General features: G+C 43.7%; 1 protein-coding gene across 1 annotated transcript in view; it reads left to right on the top strand.

Annotated features, from left to right (window-relative positions):
* si:dkey-100n23.5 overlaps positions 1–17,047 on the top strand; it is a 51,294-nt gene extending 34,247 nt beyond the window's left edge. The window contains exons 12-13 of the mRNA XM_063498280.1: positions 7,432–7,579; positions 15,820–17,047. Of these exons, the coding sequence (XP_063354350.1) occupies positions 7,432–7,579; positions 15,820–15,990 (319 nt within the window). The 3' untranslated portion in view covers positions 15,991–17,047. The remainder of the gene's footprint in view (positions 1–7,431; positions 7,580–15,819) is intronic.

The following is a 17,047-nucleotide window of genomic DNA, read 5'->3' as shown; positions in this document are numbered from 1 at the left end:
CCCCCCAAGTCTTATCTTGGTTTCTCTCGCACGTAATCTCTTTTGTTTGTCTCACTCATGTCTTGCAATCTGTCTTTTTAGATATCTCTCCTACTCCTCCTTTTCCTCTTTCCCTTCCCTTCTCTCTCTCTCTCTCTCTCTCTTTGCCTCCTCGGCTTCTTTTTTAGTCTTTTTCATTCAGCCTCGCTCCTTCACCCCTTTGCCCTCTTCTCTGCTCCTCCTCCTCCATCGCTCTCGGCCCCTCGTTCCCTTCCATGGCCTCACTCTTCCACGTTTTCACCTCTTTTATCGTCTTCTCCGTTTTCGCTCCCGCTCTCCCTTCTCTCCTTCCTGTGCAGCGCCGTTTCTCTGACACTCGTCTCTGCCCAGCCTCCCCCCTCCCCCCACCTTCCTGTCTCCCTTTCTCTCCCCCTCGCCTGCTCTTTTTCTTCCTTTCATTTTGCTCTCCGTCTCTCCCTCGATGGAGGGGAAAGGCTCTTCGCCTCTAATTGCGGCTGTTCCGTTGCCATGGCGCGTGTTGCTCAGCGCTGCGAGGTGCTGTCTGTGTGTGTGTCTGTGTGTGTGTGTGTGTGTCTGTGTGTGTGCGCACGCATGTGTGTGTGCGCCTGTGTGTGTGTGTGTGCGTGTTTGTGTGTGGCAGGCAGATGATTGCTTGCTGCCAGCTCTCGTTTCCCGGACGCCGATCGTGTTTCTTTGCGGCAGCAGGAAAAAAAAAATGAGACGCCAGAAATAGCCCCCCTTCACACAGACCCACTCACTCTCACCGCTGTGCTGTCAGAGAGACACACATACGCAGGCAGGCGCACACACACAGCCGCTCACACAAACACACATCCACTGCATTTCCTCTCCTTCTGACATTCTCGGCGCATGTGACCCAGGTTAGACTGAATGTAGACACCTATTTTGCACATGCACGGGCAGTGATGTGTGTTTATGTGTATTCATGTGTCTCCAACTTCCTCTTCATGCGTGTCCGTGTATGTGTCTTTGTGTGTGTGTTTCCTGCGTCTCTTAGGAGGTTGTGTGGGGACTCCTGATTTATTTCACCTTTAATGGGAAGTGAAATGAATGTGACTAGCAGCTGGTCTGGTCCTCGGAGATATCGCGGTAGGCTAACCCAGAAAACAGTTCTGAAATGGTCCCTACTCTGACAAGCACCAGGATACGCCACTCTACGCTCCACTGGCTGCACTGTTGGTTTTATTTTAAGCTTCGTTTAGACGTTTAGTCGACACCTTTATCCAGAATTACGGCAGGTAGATTCTTGTTGCCGGTTTATATTCGACCTCTGGCCAACTCAACTTGTGGTTTTCTTTCTGTCACAACTTTTTAAAGGGTTGTTGGAAGGTAAATGGAGACAGATTAATGGCAAATAAACCTTGCAACCTCACGCTGCAAAAGAGGATAAGAGAGGATTATAACCAGATTTGTGGATGAATCTCCATAATCATCTTCTGTGCTTTTCTCCTGCAGTTCTCACTGGGCTTTTAAGGGAAAAAAACAACAGCCTGTTTATGTGCCTGCTTGGTTTTGACAAAGTTTGCGTAACTTAAATCTAAAAGTTTTAGGAGCTGTTTGTAAGACTGCTAAAATATGAACAAAATGTGCACAAATGACAAGAAAAAATACACTAAAATCTCTTTAATCATCCGTCCATCCTTCCATCCGTTCATTCATCCATCCATCCGTTTTTCTACTGCTCTGGATTCCAGATCGTGGGGGTAGCAGTTTAAGCAGAGAAGCGCAGACCTCCTTTTCCCTTCTCCAGCTCATCCGGCGGGAATTAGGTCTTCCTGATAGAACATGCCCGAAACATCTTACCTAGGAGGCATCCAGGAGGCGTCTTAGTCAGATATCTGATCTATTTCAGTTAGTTTTGTTCGATGTGGCAAAGTAGTGGGTCCTGCCAAACGACAGAACTCACCCTATCACTAAGCCATCCTTTAGTGGAAACTGATTTCTGCAGCTTGTATTCTCAGTCTCATTCTTTAGGTCACTATCTAGAGCAGGGGTGTCGAACTCCAGGCCTCAAGGGCCAGCGTCCTGCAGGTTTTGGATAACATCCTGGGTCAACACACCTGAATCAAATGATTAGTTCATTACCAGACTTCTGGAGAACTGCAAGGCACGTTGAGGAGGTAATTTAGCAATTTAAATCAGCTGTGTTGGATCGAGGACACATCTAAAACCTGCAGGACACCGGCCCTCGAGGCCTGGAGTTTGACACCTGTGATCTAGAGCTTGTGGTCTTAAAGATGAGGGTGGGAACATAGATTGGCAAGTAAATTGACAGCTTCGCTTTCACACTGAGCTCTCTCTTCCCTACAGTACAACATCTCTCCGGTCGCTTTTGGTGACCGTTTATTCCCTGTCACATGCACCGCTGTTTTAGTTTTTCTTTGACCTCTTGACTTTTGTTACTTGGCACATCGTACCACTGCTATTGCAGCTGGGTTGAGGTACGACCATGATGGTTTTTACTGCCATAATAATGATATAAAAGTTACCGATCAGACAGAGGGAGATGGTGCAACAGTTTCTGTGAGACTGGAAAAAACCTCTTTTCTTCCTATATCAATACTGATATGATGGTATGGTTTGAGTGGTGCTACCTATCGTTCAGGAGAATATTAGAAGAAGTCTAACCTCTTGTGAACTGTTTGGAGTTGAGGTGAACCAAGCACTCTTCCCACGCTTAAGCTTACTGTCACACTGTTTACAATATGCCCTAACCCAGCCCGTGGCATCAGGTGATGCTATACTGTCTGCATTTCCCTCTGTATGCAAGTAAAAATAAAAATGCCTGAATGTGGCAAAACCATATGGGCACAGTGGTACAAAGGTATAGCGATCCTCAAAGCTTAGATGGCGACATGTATCCTTTATATCTTTATGTAGTCTTTTTTTGTTAGGAAACAGTCTGGTTTTTAACCAGCGCCGACTGTTTAATTCACTTGTTAGAAAAGAGTTCTGTCAGCGCATAATTTAAGCTTTCACTAATTAATTAATACATTTTGTGAGTAATTATTAATTCTCTGAGCAACTCGATGGTAAAGCAGAGGGGAACCCTCAGGACCATTTAGACTTTCTCAGAAGGATTTGTTGCATTTAACTTCTTTGGTTTAATAATAATAATTCTGTTCTAATTTGAATTTCAGTCTAATTTTCTATCAGGTTTCCTTCATAAAATGACATTGATACCATCCTTTCTCAGCCGGCTGCAGGTACCATAGCTGGATCACTCACTGATTAGGACTTCATAATGGGGCCAAAGACCATAGCCGTGTGTGTGTTTGTTTAGAAAGTGACAGGTACATGAAACAGTCGCATTTCCTTAGGCCTTTCCAAATGGCCAGGCCTACCTTGCTTGTAGCATAGATGGAGTGAAGGCAGGGCATGACGTCTGTAGCCACTACGACTCTTTCCCCTTTTCCTTTTATTTTGGTGTGTGTGGCTAAGTTTTGACAGAGCTGAAGCCTCCGCTCTCATAGTTACGGTCCTCCACTGTGGCATGCCAATTTAAAACATTTGTAATAACAACCATAAACCACGAGGAGACTGAGCTTCTCTGTCACCCCAACTCAAACAGAGTGAGACACTTTTCGCAGTTCTCAATTTCTGGAGTTGCATTTGCCCAAAGAAGCTTAAAATCTATTCCATATTGGCAATTAAAGATCATTTGTTCTTGAATCTGGACCTTCAGTGTTTGAGTCAGAAAGGTGCGCCAAACAGATACACATTTAAAAGACTCGGGATCAGTATCAAGGCAAAAAATAGAAATAAACACTGAATCGTGCATCCCTGTTTTCTATAAATGAAAGATTTTGGCAGACATTTTAGTAGGTTCATTTATACTAGAAAAGGGAATTTGGCATCATTAAACTTCATGGTTTCTGTTAAATTAGCAATGAGCAGACAGCAGTCAAATTCTATGGCGTGTAAAGATTTAAATTAACAAAAAAAGAACTGGACTGTTGTTCAAGCAAAAGATGTTAGTGTATACAACAGCTGCTAGGAGCCTATGTCTTCATAGCCTCCATACATTTTATGTTGTCAGTGGGGCAGTTTGAACTCTTGTTGGCAGAGCTGGCAGCACATCTGAAGAGGTAGGGAAATCATTTCAAAGAGCTGATTGACCCGCAGCAGCATCTAGCTGTGTGTAAGAGGTAAAATAGTGTTATTTTACTATTTGTATATTCAATACTGGTGCACATTTTGAGCTACAGCACACTTGTTGCCAAATGCAGCGGTCTGATTGGTCAGATATGCTTATTTGAATCATAAAAATTAAGCTTGATTTGATATTTGCAAATATTATGTTTACGTGTCCAGTGACCGAAGGCCTTTATTGACGCATTTAAGGATCAGAGTTTGGTTTCACTTAAACGTTGAGATTATTGAGTGTGGTTACATCAGGAAAAAATAATCATTTATGTATTATTGCTGCAAGAGACCACAATTAAAATGATAGATAGCCTCTGTTGCAAGTTTTATCTTTTTCTTTTCATATTTAAGAGTGGCTTGCAGGTTGGGAATTTATCTGTATGAAAATGAAGCAGAAAGCAGATTTAGCAAAACCGTGTCTGCAAATGCACTACAATAAAAAAACATTCACGGTCATTATTGTAGTATCGGGTTGGAATTTGCTGTAAATAAACACACACTGTAATGACACAAAAGTGCGAGTGGCCAGGCTAGGTTAAGTTTAAGAATAACAAATGGATCCGTAAACGTATAACCTTAAAACATTTTGAAAATGTTGGGGTTTTTTTGGGTAACATAAATCAACGCTGTGTTTTTAGTTGTCACGTTGGCGAGAGCAAGGTGGAAGAAAAAGCTGGCTAATTTGGAAGCTATCAGACATTAGAAAAAAAGCATGTACAGCGCCTCGTTTATATTTTCATCAAGCAGAAACTCAGGCTCTGCTATCACTGCTGCTGGTAGTGTAAGAGGCTGCTGTTGACAGCACACCTGAAGCAGCTGTGTGTACCAAAGGAGCTGCACCAGCTATTAGTTTCATACAGCTGCGACATCCCAACTGGAGCTCCATCTTATCTCCAGGAACAAAATCTTCCCGTCTAAAAATGGGTGGTGCACACAGCCTTTTTCAAGACCGTGATGCAGAAGCAGAAGAAGTCTACCTACACAAAAGCACTCAAGCACAAAAATGAGCTCAGTAGTTCTTTTTTTTTTCTGGACATGATGTCCTGACAGACTGGGCAGAAAATTGTGAAATGCAGGTGAAAACTAGCAAAAGACTCACTACTCAGACTCTCTGCTATTTACTCCTCAGGCCTGATTTAGACTGAATCGAGCCGACAGTTTGGCCCGTGTACGTGGCTGATGTCGCCGCAAGTGTTTATGCTTGTGCTGGTGGACTTGTGTGTTAATTGCTCCATGGTTTTTGTGGGGGAAAACATTTTTGTTGCTCAAGTTTTCCAATTCCTTTTTCTGATAGACAGGAATTTGCTGATATCCTTATATTGATGCTTATATTGATTATTACCCCTCACATTGAGGTGACAAATTTCCTGCTGAAGCATAAATCCCCAGTAAGAAAGAGAGGACTCCTGTATGGGATATATAGTGGGGTTTTTTGTTTTTTTTATTTTCTTTATGTCTCTAGAAATCTAAAACATTGCATTAACTTTTTAGTCATTTCCAAAAATAACAACAAATATTAAATATAAATCAAGTTGCTCAGATTTTAGTTGATTCTCACGACAAGTAACAGTCGCTCCTCTCCACTTCCTGGCACCTGGGTGCCTTTCATTGCTTGCTTTGTGCTTAAATGTGTTAAAATGGATTTATCCATTGCCTTTTCAGTGCTTAAACCATCTGTCATCAAATGAAACTCCTCTCAAGGATAACCCTGCCAATGTAAGTTTATGTGTTTCCTATTGGAAATAAATCCTGTTGCAAGCCCTGAACCTACTTTGGACGTCTCCAGTAGCACTACACAAAGCTTTTTGTTTATTTTTGATCTGGCCTTCAGTGTCCTGTTGTTGTAAATAGAAAGTTTCCAGTCTTTTGAGTAGTATTCTCTAAATCATTATCCCCTTCCTGTGCGACTAGAAAGTGACAGTGATGTAATAGCTTCACGACATTTAACATTGTTTTTATAAAACACATTTGGTTAGTCACCAGGAGTTATTTTTATTAGCCTGGCTGATGTCACTACAGCCACAAAGACTCGTCATGTTCATGTGCAGGGTGCAGTGATGGCTGAGTATTTGTGGTGCTATTGTGAAGTGATTGCTACAGAGAGTGATTTAAAGCACAGCGGTGTTAAAATTGCTAAAGATTTCCCCAATATAATTGTCATTTCAAAAACTAATGAAAAAAATCTCTCTGAGTCAGACAGTCACATAGGAATAGGTGACTGGAGAGTCCCACGTAACTCTGTGCAACCACAAGAGTGGCCCACCCTCCCCCAAGACACAGATGACTTTGGCGACCCTGAGGTCAACCACTGTGGCCACTTAGTTCGTGCTGCACACCAGACCCAAGAACACAACACATGCAGAAAATGCCATGAGCCGCGCGGCGGTTTGATTCTCACGCTAATAGATCAATAAAAGACATTAGTGGCGGGCTAGCCCAGCGAGCAGTGCTAATACAAGGTTAATCCAGGGTTAATGGCTGAGCAGCATCGTTCTCAGAGGCAGCCATTAGTTCTCAGCCGCACCATACAATATCAGGTTCTTCTCCTAGTCGTGCCCCAGGTTTCCAGGCGCGGGGAAGGAAATTGAAAAGAAAGGAATAGCGGCTCACTCTCACGAGTCAAGATGAAAATGAGATATCCAGATAGATGAAACTGAATGCAAAGAAATGGGGGTGATATCTGAGTGAGGCCGAGCAGCGTGCGGGGGAAACGTGCGCGGAATGAAAAAGAAGGGAAAGATGGGACGGCGAAATTGTGGTCAGGAGAAGTAGGAAACTGAGATGAGAGAAAGGGGGTGAGAAGGAGAGGAAGGGAGTTGAGCGCTACACATCTCCCTGTCCTTGTAAAGTGCTGCGTGCTGTCGAAGCGGCAGCCAAGAATGTGTCAGCCCAGCCGTCTCACGCTGCCTAATGGGCTCTTAAACGCTGATATAAAGCTCACTCGCTCTTTCGCCCTCCCCTTTTCCTCTCTCTCTCCTTTTTCTGCCTCTGCCACTCACTCTCATTACTTCTCGTTCTCACCCTGTCCCTCACTCTGTCACTCACTTGTCCTCTGCCTCTCTTTCACTCTCTTCCTGCTGCTCTATCAACCTCTCGCTCTCTGCCGTTCCCCTTTCCCCCGTTGCCGTCTTCTCCCTCTGATTTCTCCCTGAATTACTCCATCGTCACGTCTAAAGCTCTGCTCCTAGTTGTCTCTGTATTTACAACTTTTTTACGGGAGAACTTAAAACTTCTCTGTCTTCTCTTTTTTTTCTCCTCCTCCAGGCTCCATAACGCCTTCTACCCTAAGGCACCGTCCTTCTCCCTCACACTTCTGCACGTCCTGTCAGCACCACTCCACGGCTTGGCCAATGCCTTTGTGTTTGGCCTGGATAGGGATTGGTGGAGCCTCCTGAGCCCAACTGGCATGCAGGTAAACTTCACACACACCTGTGAGAACCGCATCGTTATTTAAATCTGGAGGCTATTTATACACAGTGGTTACGCTTGAATAGACACTCAGTCATCTTTCATGTGATTGCATACAGTAGTCTGTTCAAAGACTTGCACTGATGCGAATCAACCCTGGGTGACAAAAAATAAAGGTAAATACATGTCCGTGTCACTTGAAAATATTTAACCCAACACCCGAGGAACCAATCAGGCTGTTGCACTGACACGAGCTCTCAATCGAGGCTTATACTGGTTGAAACTGTGCATTTGGTTAAATGCTTACAGGTCAGCACTAAGTATGCAAACATTGTCACAATGTGTGCATTTACATGGACAGAGTATCCCAGGTTACCTAAGCTTATCCTGGTTTTAACCATATTCAGGATATGACATTTATATACATTTGATTAGGCATGCAAATAGTTCCTCACAGTTCATCTTCATAGCTACTAAACTTAAGCCCAGGTGGCTTTGACCTGACTTGTTTCACTCTACGTGTTGAGAAACAGGCATTCTGCAAACTGTCTTCTGTAGACTTGAATGTCTTGCTCCCACCATTATTTGTGTTTCTATGAGGTAACTTGGCTGGAGGATTCAGACACCTGGATATACTGTATAAGGGTACTTCAACATGTTCAGAAGCATATCCAGGTTTCTTAACACCTAGAACAAAGGCCCATTCAAGTGTCAGAAATAAAGACGCAAAGACAAAAACAGAGTACTTCTAAAAGCTGATCATAACCAGGATACGCAGGTCCATGTAGACACACTCAGCAACCATCCAATATGCAGTTGGTTAGCAGGTATAATTCAGTTTAACTGTAAAGTAATAGACACGTGAACTAAATGGGCAAATTTAAATCTGTGGTGACAGATTAAAAGTCTGGGATCGCCAAAGTTTTCCAATACATTTTAGTCCTAAGAAAAAAACATCAGCTTTGCTGTAACATTGAGCAAAAATGATCGCTGGGATTACTCATTTGAATTATGTAAATTTCAGATTGACCATCATTGTTATTCCTGCTGTTAGCGTAATTTAAAATCCATTCCTTCAGCAGATCTATTCAGTCGGCAATGTCACAGATTCCACGTCTGAAAGGAGCTTTATAAAGCTCTGAATGCCATCTGTCCTCTGCAGTGTACCTTTGCTTACTCCTTTCAGGGTCTCAGGTGGCTGAAGCCCATCCCAGCAAAGACATACGAATTGAAGGGCATCGAAATGAGTGGCTGAATTTTCTGTTTATACCAGTGTTGAAATGCTTACGTAAAGGGAGATGTTTAAGTTTAATGATGTGCTAATTCTACAAAAAGTCACTTTACTTTTTTTCCCTTCTTTTTTTGCAACATCTTCTTAGCCCTCTTCCCAGTGAGAAATAATTGCTTCAGGATTTGTAATTAGGCCATTTAACTTCCCACACTGACTGTTACCATCTGTTACAGGTGTTCACACGCCACCTGTACGGAAAATACTTGTTGGGTTTTGGTACAAACCCCCCCCCCTTTTTTTAAAGTGTAAAATGGCAAATCAGATTCTGTACTGTCTCATCCTCAAATTCAGGGCTTAGGAACATGTAATGAAGACAAGCTTTTCCCAAAAATTTACGTGTATATATTATTTTATTTAATTTCTCTCTCTTTATTTGTTTTAATTTGAACCACAAACCTGCTTGGTTGCATTTCAGTAAACACCACAATCAATAGGGTTCTCCACAGATTTGTCTCAATCTGCAAACATTGACTGTATCTGCAGATACGAGCCAGAGCAGATATTGAACCGCAAACACAGAAAATTCTTTGTGGTCTTAGCTCACGTGTACACAAACGCGCACGCACGCACACACACATATTGTCACCTAGTCAGTACCACCAACCACGCTGATAACGGGTCATGAGCGCAGTGTGGAAGACTGGAATGCGCGGTGTGACCTTCAGCCCAAATGTCAATGTTGCACTGTGGTGAGCGGAGAGAGAGAGACAGAGAAGTGAAACGGAATCTCAATGTGTTCGTAAATCACAGAGAAAACGCTGTTTGCGCGTCTCACGGAGAACGAGAGAGAAGGTGAGAAAGAAGATGACAGAGCGAGAGCGAGTGAAAGAGGGAGAGAGAAAGAGAGAGAGAGAGAGGCGGCGTGTGTTCGTGCGCTATCGTGACTAACAGCCGGTTGTTATTCATCTTGGCATGCGGCTCCCAGCAGCCCCCACACATCAGGTGTGAGATTGGCGGGGAAGAGAAGCGGGCGCGGGGGGGAGGTTTGGGAGAGAAGGAGGTGGGGATGGTGGTGGTGGTGTGGAGGGTTTTGCAACAGCGTCAAAACATTCCTCTCTCAAAGCGACGAATCTGCGCTTTCAACCCTACCCCCCCACCCCCACCCCGGCCCTCCTAACCCTGTCTCCTCGTGCTCACTCACCAGCGCTCTCTCCCTCTCTGCCTCTGTTGCTGCTTGCCTGCAGTACATTTGCATGATTTAAAGGGTAGGCTCCTTTTTTCCTTCTCCCTAGGCTGTCTTCACTCTGCTCTCTCGTGCCATACGTACTTTGGAAAAGTTGTTGGTGGCTGTTGCTTTGGGTAGGCGGAGAAAATCAGTTTAATTAAAGGTGACCTGTTATGCTCGTTCCCACCTTCATGTTTTTATTCCTGGACTCTGCGATAGTAGTCTTGCGTGATTTACAGCTCATAACGATCCATCATTATTCCGATTCGCTGCTCCTCATAAACAGAGGCTTTAAACAGCAGGTGGATGGGACCTTTGTGCTCACAGGCAGAGCTGTGTGCCTGAGATGACTACATTAGGGACAGCCGCTTTCTTTGACGTCATACAGTACCAGGAGTTAAAATGAAAAACAACACTGTCAGGGTGCCCGTGCTGACCTCTGTCAACCGTCGAAAGCAGCATAAATGGGAACTCGAGCAGTAGAACCGCACCACAGACAAATGGTAGAAGGTGGCCTCGTCTGATAAATCACATTTTCTTTTACACCACGTGGATGGCCAGGTGTGTGTACACCGCTTATCTGGGGAGCACCTGGCACCAAGATGTGCTATAGGAAGAAGGCAAGCCAGCGGAGGCAGTGCGATGCTTTGGGCAATGTTCTGCTGGAAAACTTGGGTCGTGCCATCCATGTGGATTTTACTTTTGATGCTATGATTATTACCACCTACCCTAAGCACTGTTTCCCTGATGGCTCTGGCCTCTCTCAGCAGGATAATGCTTCCTGCCACCAAGCAAAAATGATTCAGGAATGGTTTGAGGAGCACAAGATTGAGGTGTTGACTTGCCCTCAAAATTCCTGATTGCAATCCAATCAAACATCTGTGGGATGTGCTTGACAAACAAGTCTGATCCATGGAGGCCCCACCTCGCAGCTTACAGGACTTGAAGGATCTGTTGCTAACATCTTGGCACCAGATACCACAGCACACCTTCGGGGCACCAGTGGAGTCCATGCGTCGACTGTAGTGTAATGCATTTGCTGTATCTGCATCTGCACCTGTAGTTTGGGTAGAGACCTCTTAAAATGTTAGTTCACCCACAGTTTTTAATCTAACTCCACCCCCACGTATTCAAAAAACAAAATGAGGAAAAAAGTGTGAGAAAGGGTGAGGAGAGGGCTGCTCACTCTCTTTTCCAGTCCAGAGAAAATGGAAAGAGACACATGTCTGCCACAGAGGGCTTATTTGAGGTGAAGAAATCCGTAATCAGCTGAAACAGACATTAATGTGGTGGAAGGTCATGCTGGTCCTGACCATCCTGGTCTCGTGCTGCATCAGTTCAAGCCTTTGGCTCCAGCGCGGATACTGCTTAAAGCTTCTGTGTGTCTTTGTCTCTCACTAAAAAGGGGGCATCTTGCCACCTTTATTGCTGAGCTATGTGAGGGTCTGGTGATGCTTTCGCAGCCCTCAAAAGCACAAGTCCAAACCACTGCACCAAAACTGAAAAACCCTAAGTAGAGCGTTTGCAGGAAATGGCAGACATTCATGTAAATGAGTTTCCATCATTCAAGTATGAAACACTAAGGGGTGGGAGGGGTTCTCCCACAGCTGATTTGAGCTGATCTGAGACATGTTGATGAGCCCTAAACAGTCTGACCTGTGGCAGTCTGGCTTTGCAAGGTTTAAAACAGTAGATTGCTTATTGAGCCATTTTCAAACAGTGACATTCAGGTTTTTATTATTTGCAAAGAAATGTCATTACCACCAGCACTGACGTGTTTCATCCCAGTAATAGTGACAGTAATATCATTAAGTTTATAGCTCAATAAACTCAACATTTAAGTGCGGAGTACCTTTTTAATATCCAATATGTTCAGTCATTCAAACATGCCTGGTACTGTGCCATTGGTATTTTTTAAACCTTGATACTGGACTCCAAGATTTTGAATTGTTCTCAGTTTATTAGGTTCCCTTTTGGCTTATGCAGCACATAGCAAAAAGGCATTATTATTGCTTTCCTTGGCCCTGCCAGTTTTGTTCTGCTCAGTGCATAGATAGCACATTAGGATGAGACAGTGCAGATAAAAGCACTTTTGTGAGTTCTAAGAAAGGCTCACGCATTTTATAGGGTATGGCAAAAATGTGCCATTTATTTGTTTCAGTGCTTGCAAATGGCCACTGGAGCAAATTGGCAGCAACGCTGAGTTTGGGCACCACATTTAGATCCCTCAAAACATCCACAATTTGTTCCACTCTCACTATGAAAAGTAGCTGCTTTGATTTGAATGGTGACGTGTGAAAGATCGTGATGCAGAGTTTGCTAAAAATAACAAATTTACATGTTTTTTAAAAAACCTTACAAAATAAATGATCTTGGCAGCCACTCGAGCAGCTCCCGTGTCAACTAAAAATAAAACTGCAGGATGGAAATGAGATTAAATTTAATGGCATTTCAGGCTGATTATTAGGCTAGCATGCATGATTGTGAATACCACTGGGTTTCCCCGAGTCTAGACTTGCAGTGGACATGGGTCCTCGTCACTAGAGACATAAAAGCACAGCACACTCTGACTGCACGATGTCTATCGGCCAGCTTCAGTTGAGAGATTGAGCAAAAACACAGGAAGCACGGTGGCTTTCAGTACACTATTTACTTTGAGCCATAGAAATTGTAGCTGTTAAATTTTTTAAATAGCCTTTGCTGCATACACCCACACATTTTCACTGCCATTCATTTTTTTCCCCTAAATTTAGTTAGACACTGACCTTTAAGGTGAGTAAGCCTACCTGCCAGTTATGTTTCGTACTGCAGTGCAGAGAATTACAAAGTTAAGTAAAAGACTCGGCACACACCAGATTAAGACTCAAATCATGACACCAAAAAACAAAAAAAGAAAAAAGATTTTAGCGGATATTTCCATTCCTCCTCGCTTCCTCTTGAAGCTAAATTTAAGCGTGAGGAGATTCGGTCTAACTAAAACTAAAACTAACGCACTTTCACTGAGAGGCCTCTTCTGGTTACAGATCTGATTCATGCATTCACACAACCAGGTTATTACTGTGAACAGAAGCGCATTTTTTGTTTTGTTTTGTTTTTTAAAACCCATTTTCTTCCATTAACCTGCTTCTTTGTCATGGCATCTCTTTCGTTATCTAGTCCTCAGTTTCCCCCACCCTCCTCCTCTTTCGCGGCAGTGAAGCCGCTCTTCTGTTTCTCCCTCTCTCTGCCCATCTCTGCCTCGCCGTACTCTTCTGCTGTCTCCTCTGTTCCCAGTACCCTGTTACAGCATCTCTGGCATTTATCTATCTTACATTATTTTTGCTGCTCTCCAGCATCTCCCTCCCACCTGTGTACTCTCCGTCTCGTTCCCTCTTCCTCTCGCTCCTACCCTGATATTGATCTGCATTCTAGCCATACAGCTGAACCGCCCGTGGCTCTGCAATGAGCTCACATCTCACTTCTCTTTCTCTGTGTTTATGAGTGTGCACGCAGGAAAGGAAGCTCTTCCAAAGCCCTACATGTCTTGGTATCGTGGCAATCTTAACGCAAAGCAGGCTGATTTTAAAACACGATTGTTGTTGTTGTTGGGTTTTTGGGGGGGTTTTTTTAGTGGAAACACCGCGTGCCCACACGAGCATGGCCCCCTTTTGTCCACCAATAACAGAAACTGCGCATCACAGCTGTCGTGTGTTAAGGAGAGGCAGACAAAGCCTTGTTACGCTGCTGAGGCTCAGCTGGTTAAACCTCTGTTCAGTCCTCCCCCTTGCTCTCTTATAGTTTATATGTACTGTATTCCCTTCTGGTAGGGCTGCCAGTGAAACCCCAGCAAAAAATATATATATAAATAAATAAATAAATCCAAACTGCAGCAGCACATCTGAGGTTCAACCAGCCAAAGACGGCACATGTCACTCTGCGTTTCTTTACTCTTCTCTGGGTATTTCAGCAGAGTAGCCATCAGCACATCTCCCACTTACATGAATAATCCCATGCAGGTTTGTGAGCAGTCCTATTCATATGATCTGCAATGGAACAAGAGCTAGTCTTGGTAGCAATGTGGATTTTAAAATCCCAGTCTAAACTGGTCTAAGCACCCTTCATCTTTCCATCCTACTGTAGCTCACATTGTCCTTCTGCAATGAAAAAACTGTGAACTGTGAGCTACTCTGGCTTGGCTCAGTAACAGTACTTTAAACAAAACATCTGCCAGTTGAATAAATGTAAATATAAAACAGCCAAACATCTGATTCAGTTTGCATAATCACACCATTCAAAAAGCATAAAAACAGTTGCTGTGCATTAATCACATTCCCGTTTCACAGTCACTAGCTCATCTGACAGAACCAAAGTCAGTGGAACCCAGAGACGAGATTTGTGCTGTGAATTTTTTAATGTTTGAGAGATTGAAAGGGGACAAAAGTCTCTCCCCCCCCCTCTCTCTCACCCAAACAAGCTTATGTAATTGTTCACTCTTGAGTTCCATAGGTAATTTTCTTTGTTAGATCGAAAACAGCCCCACACTGAGGGGATTTTCAAGTACCAGTGAAGCAATTAAATGCAATCAAGGAAGGGAAGGGTGGTTTGACTGCATTATGAATGATTTTCAGGGCTTAGCAGAAGCCAAAACACAAGACAAGGTGTTTTGGCAGCTTAAAAGTTAAAATGTGGACTGTTATTCCCACTTTCATTTGGAATGGTTACTGAGATAAACAGGAAAATTCCAGATTTCCAGATCCAGTGTAATCTACTAAACGTTTTCCCGGTTTCAGTATTGTCGGGTAGGGCACTGTGCATCGATATCCCTGCTCACACGTACAAACTCAAATGAGCAGAATCTCATTTGCCTCTCATGAGCCTGAAGTTTGTGAGCGCGTTTAGAAGCGTGCATATCATTTACATGCTCAGGCTTGACTGGACAGTTAGGCTATTTTCTCCCGCTACTCGCACACATCAAAGCAGTTCATGCTTAAGTGATGTAGGGCTGCACACTTTCTTCTTCAGATTTAGACGCTCATTAAAGTTTTATTGCACTGCCGTTGATTTTTTTTTCTTTTTTCATATTGTTTGAAGTACGCTGCTTTCATGGAATTTACAAAAGGTGGAATCTAGTGTTGTGCAGGATGACCAAAGATTCTAGCAGAGTCACAGTATTAGTTTTAAAATTAACTCTGCATAAGTGGGCCTTTATATGGGTTTACAGCGGCTCGTACTTCTGACACTAGTATGTAGAATTTTAAGCATTTTAATGTCACCATAACAAAAGTTTTACTGTTGCGTCCCGAGGCAGAACATTCAATGCTCAACGACCTCAGTTGTTCCTCATGCCATCCTATTCCAGCACACACTGCATTGAAAAGGCAGGATTTTGTTGGTCACACCACATCGACCTTCACTTCCCACTCAGTCTGCTCAGCAAATCTCCCTCTGTGCAGTCTCGTCTCTTAGCCAAAATGAATTTGAAGTTGAATGGCCAACGTTTTGACACATTAAAGATTGTAACATGGATGCTTTAAAAAATAGAAGACAGGGTTAAAGCGGTCCAGAGGTGCATGAGAAAATGAACTTGAAGGGGATTATTGGTTCTTATGGCCGGCGACCCACAGCTTCATGATGACACTTTGGATATGCAAATCTGGGGTTTAATATTTTCATTTTTATCTACCTGGGGCACTGTTTTTAATTTAATGGCCAAAAACATTTGAGTCTTGAGCTTTAGTGTGAACATCCTTTCTACACCAGTACAAGTGGTGTGTACTAATTCCAAACTGTATGTGTGTCTGTTTTCTAGCTGGCTCTGCAGTCACGGCTCTGTGACAGAACACGGATTGGAGAGTACTACCCCGGGGCGGTGCGCTACACGCAGGCTGACCTGGCCGACCTGGCCGACCTCAGCGATGACGATGACACCAATGTGCTCTTCTACTCTCCTGACATGACCCTGAAAGACCGAGGGCCCTGAGAGAGCGGGAGGGAGGGAGAGCGAGGGAGACAAAAGAGATGGAGGGAAGGAACACGAAGGAGGGTCAGAGCCAGAGAGAAACGCAGCGGATTAGAAACTGAGAGGGAGGAAAAAGAGGTAGGGAGGGAATGGAAGGGAAGATTGTGGGGGACAGTCAGGCAGATAGGAGCCGGAGATGAGCTGTCAGGTTCCATTATTAATCCCCATCCTTTACTATTTAATATCCTAAAGACACACACACCACACATACTGAACAGAGCTCCAGCTCAGCGTATTACTACAAGAGAAGGGGAAGGACTAGGGCGCTGTAAAGATCCTCTCGATGTTAAACGCATCTGCTTCTTCCCAAAAAGGTCTTGAAACGATTTCCCTCTCTGCATCGTATTCTGTACGTCTGCAGCATTTCGGCATGCCAGAACAATAAAATGGAGAAAAAAGAACCCATAAGGACCGCTGAAAGGCAATCATAACAAGGTGTTCCTTTAGCATTCTCTTTTCACGTCTCTGCAGGAGATTAGTTGAAAAGGAGGCCTTTAAGATGTATCCCGTGTGTCTGACGTGAAAGCATCTGCATCTACCCTGAGATTGATCCTGCTACTGAACAATTTTCTTGCCAACAGGGGGGATGTGGGTGCGGAGTTGAGCTACAGAAGTGGGAGGGGTTATAAACAGTCAGGATGCCTCAACAGGGCAACTAAATCCCAAAGCACCCATGTCACCTTCCTCACAGTATTTGTTTTCTGCCTGTTTTTTGTTACTGTTGATGCAGCTGCTGTACATGTATTCATTTCTGGAAGGTTATTTTGTATTTTTTTAAATGACAAATACTACACTTGTTTGTTATACACTATTTATAACAAATCAATGTACTGTACATATTTAACTGTACGCTCTATTTTTGTACTTTGCCTTGGACCGGGATGTGACGAAACTTCTTTTCTTGGTCCAGATCTGCTGCTCGCCGGTGTCAGTCAAGCAGAGCCGAATTCAACACGCACAGCCTTATGAACAACTACAGAGAGATGCTTTTAGTCAAATAAATCCCCTCGTAGACACA

This window comes from Pelmatolapia mariae, linkage group LG16_19 (genome assembly GCF_036321145.2).
Source record: "Pelmatolapia mariae isolate MD_Pm_ZW linkage group LG16_19, Pm_UMD_F_2, whole genome shotgun sequence".
Classification (NCBI taxonomy): Eukaryota; Metazoa; Chordata; class Actinopteri; order Cichliformes; family Cichlidae; genus Pelmatolapia; species Pelmatolapia mariae.
This window is presented reverse-complemented; position numbering and strand designations above follow the sequence as displayed.